The sequence below is a fragment of the Cervus elaphus genome, chromosome 21, assembly GCF_910594005.1.
Source record: "Cervus elaphus chromosome 21, mCerEla1.1, whole genome shotgun sequence".
Classification (NCBI taxonomy): domain Eukaryota; kingdom Metazoa; phylum Chordata; class Mammalia; order Artiodactyla; family Cervidae; genus Cervus; species Cervus elaphus.
In genome coordinates this window covers 81,824,672-81,840,085 of record NC_057835.1, presented here as the reverse complement: position 1 = coordinate 81,840,085, position 15,414 = coordinate 81,824,672, and the positions used below count along the sequence as shown (strand labels likewise).

Genomic DNA, 15,414 nt, shown 5'->3' with positions numbered 1-15,414 from the left:
GGGGTTTTTTTGTTTGTTTCTGTTGCACCTCAAGATGCCTCCAAGTGTTTGACACCTTAAATTTCTCATGACTTTCTGAGAAACAGATTTAGTACACTGTCTCTGACCCTTTCTTACCCAGAACCCTTTGCTCTCTGAGCCCTTCGGACGTCTTCTGGAAATCCTGTTCCCCGAGCACATTACGGGAAGTGGACTAAAGCAGAGATAACGAAAAAGGATGTGTAAGGAGAAAGCACTCCAGTATTCTTCTGTGTCCCATCACTAGCCTGACTTGAAAAGAGAAGGTCTAAAAAGGTTTTGAACAATGACAATGTAACTACATTCCAGTTGGAACAAGTATACAGCTTTTTAGAATGACTACTAAAGGGAGCTCTTTGGGGGTGGACAAACGAGGATGTATTTGCTAAAACCTGGAGGCATTTCTTTTATGCCCCTGTCTTGTGTTTGTCCGTGTCCCTGCATACGTGTCATGTGACTTACAGCCTAGAACAGGATCCCGAGGACAAAACAGTTTTATGGAAATGAGTTTTTTAAGAATACAGAGTGACTACCTGGGTGGCTAGAGAGAGAGCGTTTCCTTCTGAATGAGAACCAGTGCTTCTGTTAGGTCTTGTTCGCTGTGGAAGGCAGAGAAGGCCCCCGAAGGGTCTATTTCTAATCTTCAGTACCTGTGAACATGTTGTCAGTTGCTCAGACATGTCCAACTCTCTGTGACCCCCAAGGACTGTGGCCCGCCAGCCTCCCCTGTCCATGGGATTTCCCAGGCGAGAACACTGGGGTGGGCTGCCATTCCGTCTCCAGGGGATCTTCCCATATCACTTTATGTGGCAAAAAGATTATGAAGTGTGATGTAGTAACCTTGAAGTAATCTGGGGAGATTACCAAGCATTACCTGGGAGGCCCAAACAGAATCACACAGGTCATTCAAAGTGAAGAAAACTTCCAGGCTGTGTTCATAGGGAGATATGGTCACAGGTAAACAGAGAGTACATCGCTGACTTCAAAGTGGGCCACAAACCAAGGACAGTGAGCAGTCTTTAGAAGCTACGAAAGGCAAGGAAATAGATTCTCCCCTAGAACCTCCAGACAGGAAATGCTGGCACCTTGATTTTAAAACCCACTGAGACGACGTCAGGCTTCTGACCTACAGACCTGTAAGACAGATTCTGTCATTTTGAGGTTGTGGTAATTGGTATAGCAGGAGGCAGAAATCTAATTCAACAACTTCTACCCTCACCCTCCAGATTTCACTGCTCCATGAATTCTTAGCACATCCGCAGTGTACATACATGGACATGTCTCAGTGGTTTCAGTTTATGGATACAGGTTTGGTACCTCACAGATCATGTAGGAAGGCTAATACCTGCGCCCAGAGGAACAACTTGCAGGTCGCAGAAGATGCCGAGTGTGGCTTTCAAGGCTGTAGTGCAGCCACCTTATATTATGGACAAGGAGACAGGCCCGCATAAGCTCATCTGCTTCTCCCCCATCCTACCCCTGGATCTCCCTCCATCCAACCTGAGATCAGAAGCACAAAAATGGGAGGTATCGGGTTGCCCAAAGAGTTCATTCAGGTTTTTCCATAAGATGTTATGGGAAAACAATTAGTACCATTAATAAGTATTCAGTTCAGTTCAGTTCAGTTGCTCAGTTGTGTCTGACTCTTTGCGACCCCATGGACTGCAGCATGCCAGGCCTCCCTGTCCATTACCAACTCCCGGAGTTTACCCAAACTCATGTCCATTGAGTCGATGATGCCATCCAACCATCTCATCTTCTCTTGTCCCCTTCTCCTCCTGCCTTCAATCTTTCCCAGCACCAGGGTCTTTTGATATGAGTGAGCTCTTCACATCAGGCGGCCAAAGTATTGGAGTTTCAGTTTCAATGTCAGTTCTTCCAATAAACACTCAGGACTGATTTCCTTTAGGATGGACTGGTTGGATCTCCTTGCAGTCCAAGGGACTCTCAAGAGTCTTCTCCAACACCACAGTTCAAAAGCATCAATTCTTCAGCGCTCACCTTTCTTTATAATCCAACTCTCACATCCATACATGACCACTGGAAAAACCACAGCCTTGACTAGATGGACCTTTGTTGGCAAAGTAATGTCTCTGCTTTTTAATATGCTATCTAGGTTGGTCATAACTTTCCTTGCAAGGAGTGAGCGTCTTGTAATTTCATGGCTGCAATCACCATCTACAGTGATTTTGGAGCCCAAAAAAATAAAGTCTGACACTGTTTCCACTGTTTCCCCATCTATTTGCCATGAAGTGATGGGACCGGATACCATGATCTCAGTTTTCTGAATGTTGAGCTTTAAGCCAACTTTTTCACTCTACTCTTTCCCTTTCATCAAGAGGCTCTTTAATTCTTCACGTAAGGGCAGTATCATCTGCATATCTGAAGTTATTGATATTTCTCCCTGCAATCTTGATTCCAGCTTGTGCTTCCTCCAGCCCAGCGTTTCTCATGATGTACTCTGCATATAAGTTAAATAAGCAAGGTGACAATATACAGCCTTGATGTACTCCTTTTCCTATTTGGAACCAGTCTGTTGTCCCATGTCCACTTCTAACTGTTGCTTCCTGACCTGCATACAGGTTTCTCAAGAGGCAGGTCAGGTGGTCTGGTGATTCCCATCTCTTTCAGAATTTTCCACAGGTTATTGTGATATCTGAAGTTATTGATATTTCTCCCTGCAATCTTGATTCCAGCTTGTGCTTCCTCCAGCCCAGCGTTTCTCATGATGTACTCTGCATATAAGTTAAATAAGCAAGGTGACAATATACAGCCTTGATGTACTCCTTTTCCTATTTGGAACCAGTCTGTTGTCCCATGTCCACTTCTAACTGTTGCTTCCTGACCTGCATACAGGTTTCTCAAGAGGCAGGTCAGGTGGTCTGGTGATTCCCATCTCTTTCAGAATTTTCCACAGGTTATTGTGATCCACACAGTCAAAGGCTTTGGCATAGTCAATAAAGCAGAAATAGATGTTTTTCTGGAACTCTCTTGCTTCTTCAATGATTCAGCGGGTGTTGGCAATTTGATCTCTGGTTCCTCTGCCTTTTCTGAATCCAGCTTGAACATCTAGAAGTTCACAGTTCACGTATTGCTGAAGCCTGGCTTGGAGAATTTTGAGCATTACTTTACTAGTGTGTGAGATGAGTGCAATTGTGTGGTAGTTTGAGCATTCTCTGGCGTTGCCTTTCTTTGGGATTGGAATGAAAACTGACCTTTTCCAGTCCTATGGCCACTGCCGAGATTTCCAAATTTGCTGGCATATTGAGTGCAGCACTTTCACAACATCATCTTTCAGGATTTGAAATAGCTCGACTGGAATTCCATCACCTCCACGAGCATTGTTTGTAGTAATACTTCCTAAGGCCCACTTGTGTTCACATTCCAGGATGTCTGGCTCTAGGTGAGTGATCACACCATCGTGATTATCTGGGTCGTGAAGATCGTTTTTGTACAGTTCTTCTGTGTATTCTTGCCACCTCTTCTTAATATCTTCTGCTTCTGTTAGGTCCATACCATTTCTGTCCTTTATTGAGCCCATCTTTGCATGAAATGTTCCCCTGGTATCTTGAATTTTCTTGAAGAGATCTCTAGTCTTTCCTATTCTATTGTTTTCCTCTATTTCTTTGCACTGATCACTGAGGAAGGCTTTCTTATCTCTTCTTGCTATTCTTTGGAACTCTGCATTCCAATGGGTATATCTTTCCTTTTCTTCTTTGCTTTTCGCTTCTCTTCTTTTCACAGCTATTTGTAAGGCCTCCTCAGACAGCCATTTTGCTTTTTTGCATTTCTTTTTCTTGGGGATGGTCTTGAGACCTGCCTCCTGTACAGTGTCACGAACCTCCTTCCATAGTTCATCAGGCACTCTTTTGTCTCTCAGATCTAGTCCCTTAAATCTGTTTCTCACTTCCACTGTATAGTCATAAGGGATTTGATTTAGGTCATACCTGAATGGTCTAGTGGTTTTCCCTCCTTTCTTCAATTTTTCTGAATTTGACAATAAGGAGTTCATGATCTGAACCACAGTCAGCTCCTGGTCTTGTTTTTGCTGACTGTATAGAGCTTCTCCATTTGCCTGCAAGGAGTATAATCAGTCTGATTTCAGTGTTGACCATCTGGTGATGTCCATGTGTAGAGTCTTCTCTTGTGTTGTTGGAAGAGGGTGTTTGCTATAACTAGTGCATTCTTTTAGCAAAACTCTGTTAGCCTTTGCCCTGCTTCATTCCGTACTCCAAGGCCAAATTTGCCTGTTACTCCAGGTGTTTCTTGACTTCCTACTTCTGCATTCCAGTGCCCTATAATGAAAAGGACATCTATTTTGGGTGTTAGTTCTAAAAGGTCTTGTAGATCTTCATAGAACCTTTCATCTTCAGCTTCTTCAGCATTACTATTTGGGGCACAGACTTGGATTACCATATTATTGAATGGTTTGCCTTCGAAATGAACAGAGATCCTTCTTTCATTTTTGAGATTGCATCCAAGTACTGCATTTCGGACTCTTTTGTTGACCATGATGGCTACTCCATTTCTTCTAAGGGATTCTTTCCCACAGTAGTAGATATAATGGTCATCTGAGTTAAATTCACCCATTCCAGTCCATTTTAGTTTGCTGATTCCTAAAATGTCGACGTTCACTCTTGCCATCTCCTGTTTGACCATTTCCAATTTGCCTTGATTCATGGACCTAACATTCCAGGTTCCTATGCAGTATTGCTCTTTACAGCATCAGATCTTACTTCTATCACCAGTCACATCCACAACTGGGTGTTGTTTTTGCTTTGGCTCCATCCCTTCATTCTTTCTGGAGTTATTTCTCCACTGATCTCCAGTGGCATATTGGGCACCTACTGACCTGGAGAGTTCCTCTTTCAGTGTCCTATCATTTTGCCTTTTCATACTGTTCATGGTGTTCTCAAGGCAAGAATACTATATAATTAACTAATTAGAGTTTATGTATAATATAATCATATAATTCATATAATTATATTATAAATACATTGTATATGATTATATAAAAAACAAAATAATTTATATTAATAAAACAATGTATAATAGTTTAAATTAATATCAATCATTTAATTAACATATTGTTTAATGGTATTTTATTATATAATTAGTTATTTTATAATTATTTTTATAGCTAATGACTATATAATAATTATTATAACTAGTAATTAAATAATTTGTTTCATTCACTGAGCTTTCATTTACACCACTGTTCACTTATATGTTAGTGTGTGTTTTAAGGCGAAATTCTGTCTTTCTCATACAACTCAGGGAAGAAAAACCTATTCCCATGCTCACTAATCCTTGACTTTGTCCAGACTTGTATTTTTCGCTCAGGAGACAGGCCTAATTAATAAGACATCATTGTACCCAACCCCTGAATAGATGCATTGAGTTGACTTAGCCAAATACAGAATAACAAACAATGTAAATATATATAAGCGGAAGCTTAGCTGCAGATCATTTTCTGTTGGGACCATTTATCTTTAGCGCTGATATACGAACAGTCTGATCTTAATCTTTATCCTAGGAGAGTCTCTCTTTTCCTCACGGATTCCCCAAGAGTTCAATACTGAAAACACATTTTGACCACAGGGAGACGCTGTCAATTTAAACACATAAATAAACCAGAAGGATGCCTGGGCAGCCACCCTGACGGGCCGCGGCCACATACTCACAGGCGGTCCGAGGGCACCTTGGGGTCCCATGCTTCCTGTGACCCCGGGGACTCCAGGGGCTCCGGGAATGCCCTAGTAGACAGGAAGATGGAGCAAAGGTAAAGACGGATGCTCGCAACAACACAGCTCTCCAGAAGGAGCAGCAAACAGACACCCCCCTCCCTGAAGCCAACTTCAGGACTCATTGCTTATTCCTGTTTCCAACTACCACAAAATTAAGGAAGACTCTTTTCGGAAAAGTCTCCACTGTGTTGGTTAGATGTCGTTCTTTCAAATTCAAGCCTTATCTGTGTCTAGTAAAAACAAAATCATCGCAGGTGCTCTTATGGCAAAGGGGCTCAGAGGTGGAGTAATCAAGCCCCCTGGACACATTCCTTTTAGAGGATGCTTAGGAAGAGTGCCACACCAGAGGATGAACCATTGCACTGTAGCAAAGATGCTGCAAAGGGGAGGGCTTGGCAGCAGAAAAGCTCTCACAAGAAGTGAGTGGCTTTCAAGCAGTACCGCATCCCAGTAGTTCCTGGAAATACTTACAATTGGCCCTGGTGGACCCGGGGGGCCAGAGGACCCGTCCTTTCCAGGAAAGCCCTGGGGGAAGAAAAACACGGCGTGTCAACTCTGTAGCTGCTTTATACGGCTTTCAGAAAAGATGCATTTAATCCCATTTCATATTTGGGGCTGCAAGTCCTGTCATTTGCTCCAAACTTCCAAGGATTCACTGCTTTTAAAGCCTTCATGGGAATTGTTCTTGGCAAAGACTTTTGTGTCTGTTGGCTCTGTGAAATCGCCCGATGTAAGAATGTTAGGTGTAAGAAATGCCACTTGTAAACTTACACAGGAACTTATTTTCAGAATGTGTCTTTTTTTTTTTTTTTTAATTAAACTCAACATAACTAGTGAGAAGGGGGATCAATTCTGGTCATTAATGACCAGACACAAAGACAAATTCGTGTCTTTCAGGACCTAAGAGTTTGGGGACAGGGAATCCCTATCACAGGAATCTAATAGTGTATTACAGATTAGGAGTACTACAGTATCGGGCTCCCTTTTACCTCAGATAGTAAAGAATCTGCCTGCAATGCTAGAGACCCAGAGGTTAGGTTTGATGTTATTTTAAAAATATAATCAAAGCCATTTCCCTCCCCCCAAATTTCTTTCTAACTGGAAAAATCTTCATGTTTTCATCACATGGCTCTATTCTTTAACAATCACTTTTTAAATTCATCTCTGAAAGATTTTTTTTCACTTGTAAGCCTCAGGTTTGTCATATTAAACTATAGTTGCAGAATTACTGTGTGCTGGACATTTTGCTAGGTTTTGGGTAGTCAACGATGAACAAGACAATTTGTTTTCAAGGAGGTGATGGTTTTGAGAAAAGTCAACAATTGAAAGTAAACAGCAATGAGCCTCGATGAGGGGACTAGAGGGTTCCACAGGGACACGCAGAAGGGCGTCCAGTCATGGCGTGGGGGTTCAGGGAAGGGTTCCCAGAAGAGGGGTTCAGGTCAAGGGCCCCAGGAGGCTAGTCCACCCTCCCCGCCCAGGGGCCACTCAGCTCAGGCCAACACTGGGGCCTCTCCTTGCCCTTCATCCAGGGTGAGGGGCAACGGCAGCAGCTTTTCACATCGAAGCAATAAAGCTGGTGAAGAGGAAAACCACGTAAAATGTCTGCACTTTCCAAACATCTCCAGATCTATAAATGTTCCATTTCACATCATGAAGCCAGTCTCAGTACCTGTGTGTTTGTGGGTTAAGCACCCTCATAAAAAGCAGAAACCTTTAATTAAGTAATGAGGAATGAATATTAGGGGATAGAAGATTAAACGATAAGCATAAAGCGAGAATTCACTTAAACTGACACATGTGTTTTTAAGCACATAAATCAGCCACCTACAAACAGGCGCGCTTTATAACACAAGCAGCTCTCATCACGTTTCCTTTCTGAGAGTCCCACCTCAATATGAATATGCAACCACAATGCACATTAAAAATAATTTCTGCTATAAAAACTTGAAAGGCTTTTTATAGTTTGTTTTTGAAAACATTTGGTTCTGAGCAGCTTTATAAGTTAGGGTTGGCCACGATTTATCAGCAAAAGGAAATCTATTGCAAAGTATGTTTTCAAAATCACTGATATTTGAATAAATACTAAATTTAACTATGGCTGAAATTAGCAAAGTGCAATATTTTATACACTTAACTAATTTATTAATTTTAATTTTTTCAGTTTTCTTTTCCACACTCTAGAGCAAACACATATGCTTTTTTCAGGTGGCAAGAATTTTTTTGTGGGCTTTTAAAAAGTTTGCACTTTTAAGGTACTCTGTCTACAGCATCTAAAGGATGAAATGGATGTGCCCACAGAGCGTGTTGTAACTAAAGTTAAAGTCAGAGGCTAGAATATTTATGCTTATGTAGTTATCAGAGATGGGCTTCCCTCGTGGTTCAGTAGTAAAGCATTTGTCTGCCAAGCAGGAGACTCGGGTTCCATCTGTGGTCTGGGAAGATTCTCCAGAGAAGGAAGTGGCAACCCCCTCCAGTGTTCTTGCCTGGGAGATCCCACTGACAGGGGAGCCTGGCGGGCTACAGGTCACGGGTTCGCCGAGGAGTCGGACACGACAGCAACTGGACAAGAGCGGCTGTCGGAAACAGCCCTCGGGACAGAGACTCAGGCACGACAGCCGGGGTGGCGGACCGCTGACGAGCTGCAGCGGGCTGAAACAGGGCCGAGCCGGGCCTTTGACAAACACCCCTCGGTACCGCGGGGCCTGTGAGCCGCCGGCGTCTGACGCGCTTGCTGAGCCGGAAAGACTCGAGCCCTGAGGGCTGAAGGAACGCTGAGACTCTCGCTGCACAGCTTCCGCCCTGGGAGCGCGCGCTCGGGGCCAGAAGGCGGTCGGCCCCAGGAAACAGGCTGCTGGCAGCAGTGGCGTCCGACCAGCCACCAGGTCCAGGGGCCGCGGAGCACGAAGCCGCGGCGTCCGACCAGCCACCAGGCCCAGGGGCCGCGGAGCACGAAGCCGCGGCGTCCGACCAGCCACCAGGTCCAGGGGCCGCGGAGCACGAAGCCGCGGCGTCCGACCAGCCACCAGGTCCAGGGGCCGCGGAGCACGAAGCCGCGGCGTCCGACCAGCCACCAGGTCCAGGGGCCACGGAGCACGAAGCCGCGGCGTCCGACCAGCCACCAGACCGAGGGGCCACGGAGCACGAAGCCGCGGCGTCCGACCAGCCACCAGACCGAGGGGCCACGGAGCACGAAGCCGCGGCGTCCGACCAGCCACCAGGTCCAGGGGCCGCGGAGCACGAAGCCGCGGCGTCCGACCAGCCACCAGGTCCAGGGGCCGCGGAGCACGAAGCCGCGGCGTCCGACCAGCCACCAGGTCCAGGGGCCACGGAGCACGAAGCCGCGGCGTCCGACCAGCCACCAGACCGAGGGGCCACGGAGCACGAAGCCGCGGCGTCCGACCAGCCACCAGACCGAGGGGCCACGGAGCACGAAGCCGCGGCGTCCGACCAGCCACCAGGTCCAGGGGCCGCGGAGCACGAAGCCGCGGCGTCCGACCAGCCACCAGGTCCAGGGGCCGCGGAGCACGAAGCCGCGGCGTCCGACCAGCCACCAGGTCCAGGGGCCGCGGAGCACGAAGCCGCGGCGTCCGACCAGCCACCAGACCGAGGGGCCACGGAGCACGAAGCCACGGCCCCCGGAACACCGGCCGGCTCAGAGCCCGCGGTCAGCCCTGAGCGCGCATCCGTGTGGAGTTACACTGGGGAATTGTCGTCAGTCGCACACACACAGACACAAACATATACATAAATGGTTTATATGTGCACAGTACACTATTTTTTAAACGTACAAATTTATATATGTATTACATGTATAATTTAAATGCATACATAGACATGTAAACGTGTATAGTTTTAGTAACCTGCAGTGGTGATTCCAGTGAATGAAAACAAAAGCAATATTCAACCCAAGAAATTACTTTGACGTGCAAATGGTTTAACATAATGTATTATCCAGTGATTCTAAAACCTACCTGTTTATTAGAATCATTCATCATTTTTAAACTATACATTCCTGAGTCACGCCCAAGACCATTGGTATCTGAATCTCTAGGGCTAAAGCTCAGGAATATGCATATTCAGAAAACGAAGAAAACACAAAACAACAGCTTGATCACTTATGTTGTGGGACTGCTAGTTTCCAAATATAAAAATGTCTGCCTTGGCCCCAAAGGATAGCGCTGGAATCAGAGTGCAAGATAGATATCATTTGTATGCTGTCTCCTAGTAGAAACATCTTTAAAGCCAGTAATAACAAGAAACTAATTCACTAAGTAATGGTTCTCTCCTCAAATGGGCCACTAGCCAAGTAAAAGTGAAATGTAATCAAAGAAACACAGTCTTCATGTGTGAACTATCAGTTTCTCCTTCATCAAGAAAGTAACCCAAACTGGGTTCCTTCTGCCCCCAAAACACTGGGTGAGCTGTCTTTAGTGATGGAGTCATGCTTATTAATATCTTTACTGGAAGAGTTGCCCATATTAACAAAATCTACTTTAACCTTTAATACAATTTTGTGGAAAGAATGAAAGCAGTGTTGGAGCCTGAGAGTGGATTAGAATCCTGGCTGCAATGCTTGCTAGCTGTGTGGCATTGTTTGTGTTACTTCAAGTTTCCGAGCTTCAGATTCTTTGTGTCTATAATGGAGTAACAGTGCCCAGCATTTGTGGTTACTCTGAGGATTGGAGAACACAACATTTGTAGAGCACTGCACTTAGTCGATAATCAATAATAGTGGCTGCTGTTCATTTTATTAAAATAATCTGCCAAGTCCCAATTGCATAAACTGTCATCACTGTGGTTGACTGGGAGAATGTTTTTCTGGGATTTATAAAAACCCGTCTAGATCCACGGAAAAGAAAATCAAATCATTTTCTCCACTGGCTTTGTGCTGGCTTTTTGTATTTCCTCTTCTGGAGGAGGAAGATACTCAAGGGGGTAATTATCATGAATCTTAGTATTTAACAAAATATCCCTTAGATGAATCTCTCATCAGAGGTTGACATTTATGATAGGAATTAAATCCAGATCGCTGACTCCAGTTCAGTTCTTCAAGATATTTTAAGCAAGCACAACTCGCTTTGATGAAGTGGGACATTCATCACAAACATGGCCTTTGTGGAGTCGCTGAGTCGGGTCTGACTCTTTGCAAGCCCATGGGGACCGTAGTCTGCCAGGCTCGCCTGTCCATGGAACTCTCCAGGCAAGAACACTGGAGTGGGTAGCCATTCCCTCCTCCAAGGAGTCTTCCCAATCCAGGGATGGAACCCAGGTCTCCTGTGTTGCAGGCAGATTCTTTACCATCTGAACCGTCAGGGAAGTCCTTGTGTACATCAAAGCCACATAAAAAGGAAACATGGTCCAAGGATCCTTTCAACATGGACTCCAAGAAAATTAAACAATAAGAAGCCGCTTGCTTTTTCTTTAAACTTTCTCTCTTTTTTTTTGGAGTTCATTAAAATCTTCTAAGTTACCTTAATAATGTCAAGGACAGGCATTATAAAATACTGTACTGTCCTGACTCATTAGCTCTACACTGAAAATAGTGAATACTTATACCAGCTAGAGTTGAATTTTTACATAGAAATTCCTTGTATGAAAGGCTTCCCAGGTGGCACTAGTGGTAAAGAACCTGCCTGCCAATGCAGGAGACCTGAGTTGTGGGTTCAATTCCTGGGACAGGAAGATCCCCTGGAGGAGGGCCTGGCAAACCACTCCAGTATTCTTGTCTAGAGAATTCTATGGACAGAGGAGCTACAGTCCATGGGGTCACAAAGAGTCGGACACAACTGAAGCGACTTAGCATGTCCTTATTTGAATCAACTTCCACAGTAGCTCTATGGACTCAAATATTATTTTTCCCACTCAGATGAGGAGAAGGAGCCTTGAACACTTTAAGTGACTGGCTCAGTGTCCCATGGTTAGAGTTCACACTCAGGTCTGGCTAACTCTCCAAGTCTCTGATGTTTACCACTGGGCCATCCTGTGTCTCCTAACCACAAATTCAGCAGAATTCACATGCAGAACTTTAAAAGAGTATTTCCTCTTTACAGATGGAACGGGAAGCCTGTGGTTATGGCATGAAAATGGGAGGTGTAGGGAGTGGTAACTTGGAGTAAGGGAAGCATTCCAAGTTTAGTTTTACTTGGAATTCTACGAACACCCTTGTTACAAGGAAGGAATTACTACTATCTTCCAGGTGCCATAAAATATGTACCTCCCAGTCACTTTTATTTCTTGTCTCTCTGCACTTTTACAAAACCATAGTAAGAATTGGAAAATAGAAATAATTTTTAAAGTTTCTATTTGTAGCGGTTGACAGACAGCTGGTGGTCTTGGATATAAGTGAGCCTCAGAACTAGAAAAAAGGCAGTTTTTCCTTTCTTTCTTCCACTTCTTATACTTATCATCCATGTCTTGCCTATTTTTCCTGGTTTCTCTCAGGACCGCCTGGATGTCCAGGGTGGGGGCAGAGACGTCCAGCCTACATCAGAGGAGCCTAAAGACCTCGGGGTGGGCCCTGGGGTCACAGACATCAAGCAGAGAGGAGGAACAAGGCAGAAGGGACGGGGCAAGACGGACAGTGGAAAAGAAGGACGGGATGAGGGTGCTGTGGCTGGAATGACGCAGGATGAAAGCCGACGCCCGCGCCCCCACTGTTCAGTCTGCTGGTGCGCTGCTGCTCTGCATGGCGGGTCCTGCCCTGAGCCCTCCTGGCGTCCCAGCAAGAGGCTGAGGCTGGTTCAGTGAAGGAGGCCAACTTCTGCTGGCCTTGCTTATGGCCTGAGGCCCAGGGTTGAACATGAGCCGTCTCTACGAGTCCATGATTCCCCTTGGGAAAAGCCAGCATAAGCTAGAAATTTTAGAAAGAAAATATGTTTCCTGTTTAAAGAGGAGATGCTTAATCCTCTCTTTATTCTCTGCTAAACTCCCCTCCTTGCAGACTAAGTGGAAGGTGACATCGGCCCTGGCTCCAGGTGAGGGACACTGACCTTTCCCTAAGCTAATAAGAGGGCATTGATCACAGTTTGGGGCTGTGAATTCTCAACTCTCAATTAGACAAAGATTTTTTAAAAGAAGAATGACCAGTAAGGGATAGCACATCACTCACTGTCAGAAGAAGTGGGGCAGCGATGCGGAGAGCTGACTCATCAGAAAAGGCCCTGATGCTGGGAAAGACTGAAGGCGGGAGGGGAAGGGGGCGACAGAGGAGGAGATGGTTGGATGGCATCACCGACTCGATGGACATGAGACAGAGCAAACTCAGGGAGATGCTGAAGGACAGGGAAGACTGGCGTGCTGCAGTTCACGGGGTCGCAGAGTCAGACACGACTGAGCGACTGAACAACAATGAATAAAGGACTGAATTCAGTGTCTGGTGGTGTGTTTAGTCGCTAAGTCACGCCCGACTCTTTGAGACCCCACAGACCATAGCCCACCAAGTCCCTCTGTCCATGGAATTTCCCAGGCAAAATATTCCCAGGCAAGAATACTAGAGTGGGTTGTCATTTCTTTCTTCAGGGGGATCATCCCAACCCAGGGATCGAACCCGTGTTGCCTGCATTGGCACACAGATTTTTTACCACTGAGCCACCAGAGAAGCCCAACGAGTGATTTCAGTGCTTGGCGTAATGACAAAACAACGGCCTTCCTGATTTCCTGAAAAATGTTTTCTAGAAGTGGCTTCTTGGGCATCTTAGCAGTAAGCCTCTTCACCCCGGGTGTCTGCTCTCAGACAGCTCTGTGCCACGGTTGCTACTGCCATCATCACCATAATCATCATTATTACGTTCCTTCTGAAGACAACTGTGCCTAAGGCAGAGCAGGAATGAAAGTGAAGTCGCTCAGTCGCCTCCGACTCTTTGCGACCCCGTGGACTGCAGCCTGCCAGGCTCCTCTATCCATGGGATTCTCCAGGCAGGAACGCTGGAGAGTCACCATTTCTCCAGGGGATCTTCCTGACGGAACCCATGTCTTCTGTATCCCCTGCAATGCAGGTAGATTCTTCACCACTGAGCCACCGGGGAAGCCCATAAGACACACAGCATGCACTTAATTAAGATATGAGTTCAACTAATATCTTATTAAACAAGATATTAAGTTAATGAAATATATATATGCGGTCCCTCCCTCAAGCACAGTAGCCACTGCAGGAGATACTACTACGAATCATTCTGTGTTAATGATGCCCTTACAGTTGTCCACTGGAATAGTATTACCTTCAAATATCTTTCCTAAAGCAACAGGGATAGGGTTTGCACAATTTTTTTAACATTAAATTTTTAATGAGTTAAATTTTTCTTTAATTCGTTTAAAGAATGAGTGTCCTCTGGAAACCAGTTTAAAAAAGTAATTCCCTTCCCATCCACAAATTTTTCAAAATAGGCATTAGAGACAGACTGAGGGCAGGAGGAGAAAGGGATGACAGAGGATGAGATGGTTGGATGGCATCACCGACTCGATGGACATGAGTTTGAGTAAACTCCAGGAGTTGGTGATGGACAGGGAGGCCTGGCATGCTGCAGTCCATGGGGTCACAAAGAGTCAGACACGTCAGAGTGACTGAACTGAATTGAAAGTTTTACCTTCAAATTGAGGGAGAGAGGGAAATAAAATCTATGTGCAGATATATGGACACTTTATTAGGCCTTAAGGCTTTTTATCCTATAGAATGAAACATGTTTGGAACATATTTATAAAAAATTTGTATTGGCATAGTGGTTTTAAAAGAATCCCAGACTCAAATGATCTAGACATTAACCCAATATGTTTGCTTTGGGAGAACTTTTCCAAGACTAGACTCTGCATAGATAAATCAAGGAAATACACTGAACCGAACCTTTAAAATTGCTGTTTTCAGAGCTTCAGGAATCACGAAGGAACCTAGGTGTGTAACCACACAGGATCTTAGTCTAAGCCCTTTGCCAAAACATATAAATACTTTTAGACACTCCTTCCACATGTACAAGAAACCTACACAAATCTCACTCCTAGAGAATGCCTCTTTTTAGATGCATTCACCTGGACGTGCTTCACCGACTAATCCCATTTGATGGATGGAGACTAAACTGAGATTTTAAGCAAATGAAAGTTGAATGTGAAACAAACAAACAAAAAAACCCAACATGGAAGGAATTTAAATTCCCACACCTGCACCCCTATAGAAAACATTTATTTCCTTATTCTTGAGCAGTATAGCTAAAGGCAACCTGGTCTGGGTAGAGAGTTACGTCCTCCAGCTAATCATTTGCTAATCCAGTGGGTTAGCTGTCCCCTACGATATCAGCGAATGTCGCCGCACATGCTGTCCTTTACTGGACTGGATCTAAGTGGTAGCCGCTGTATATAATCCAGTCTTAAGAAAAACTGTGCAGCTGCCAGTGACCTTTTGAGGAAGACCAGTCTCTCTCTCTCTTGCTGAAAATGTAATAACTTTCTATTGCCTTCCTGTAAAAGCTCAAAATCCTTGGTTCGAAAAAAAAGAATAGATGATGTCAGTGAATTTGTGTTTACTCCTTCGGTTCCATCTCTTGGCAATCTCTCCACACCAAGGCATGTGCACACATGTACACGTGTGCGTGCACACATGTACACGTGTGCACACACACAGACACACATACAGACGATGCACTCTAATCTCCAGCCATAC

General features: G+C 45.0%; 1 protein-coding gene across 7 annotated transcripts in view; it reads right to left on the bottom strand.

The window, feature by feature from the left end:
- COL14A1 (collagen type XIV alpha 1 chain) overlaps positions 1–15,414 on the bottom strand; it is a 224,599-nt gene that overhangs the window by 39,388 nt on the left and 169,797 nt on the right. For all 7 annotated transcript variants that reach the window (XM_043880417.1, XM_043880421.1, XM_043880423.1 and 4 more), the window contains exons 41-42: positions 6,237–6,290; positions 5,703–5,774 (exon numbers count right to left, since the gene is read on the bottom strand). In XM_043880417.1, the coding sequence (XP_043736352.1) occupies positions 5,703–5,774; positions 6,237–6,290 (126 nt within the window). The remainder of the gene's footprint in view (positions 1–5,702; positions 5,775–6,236; positions 6,291–15,414) is intronic.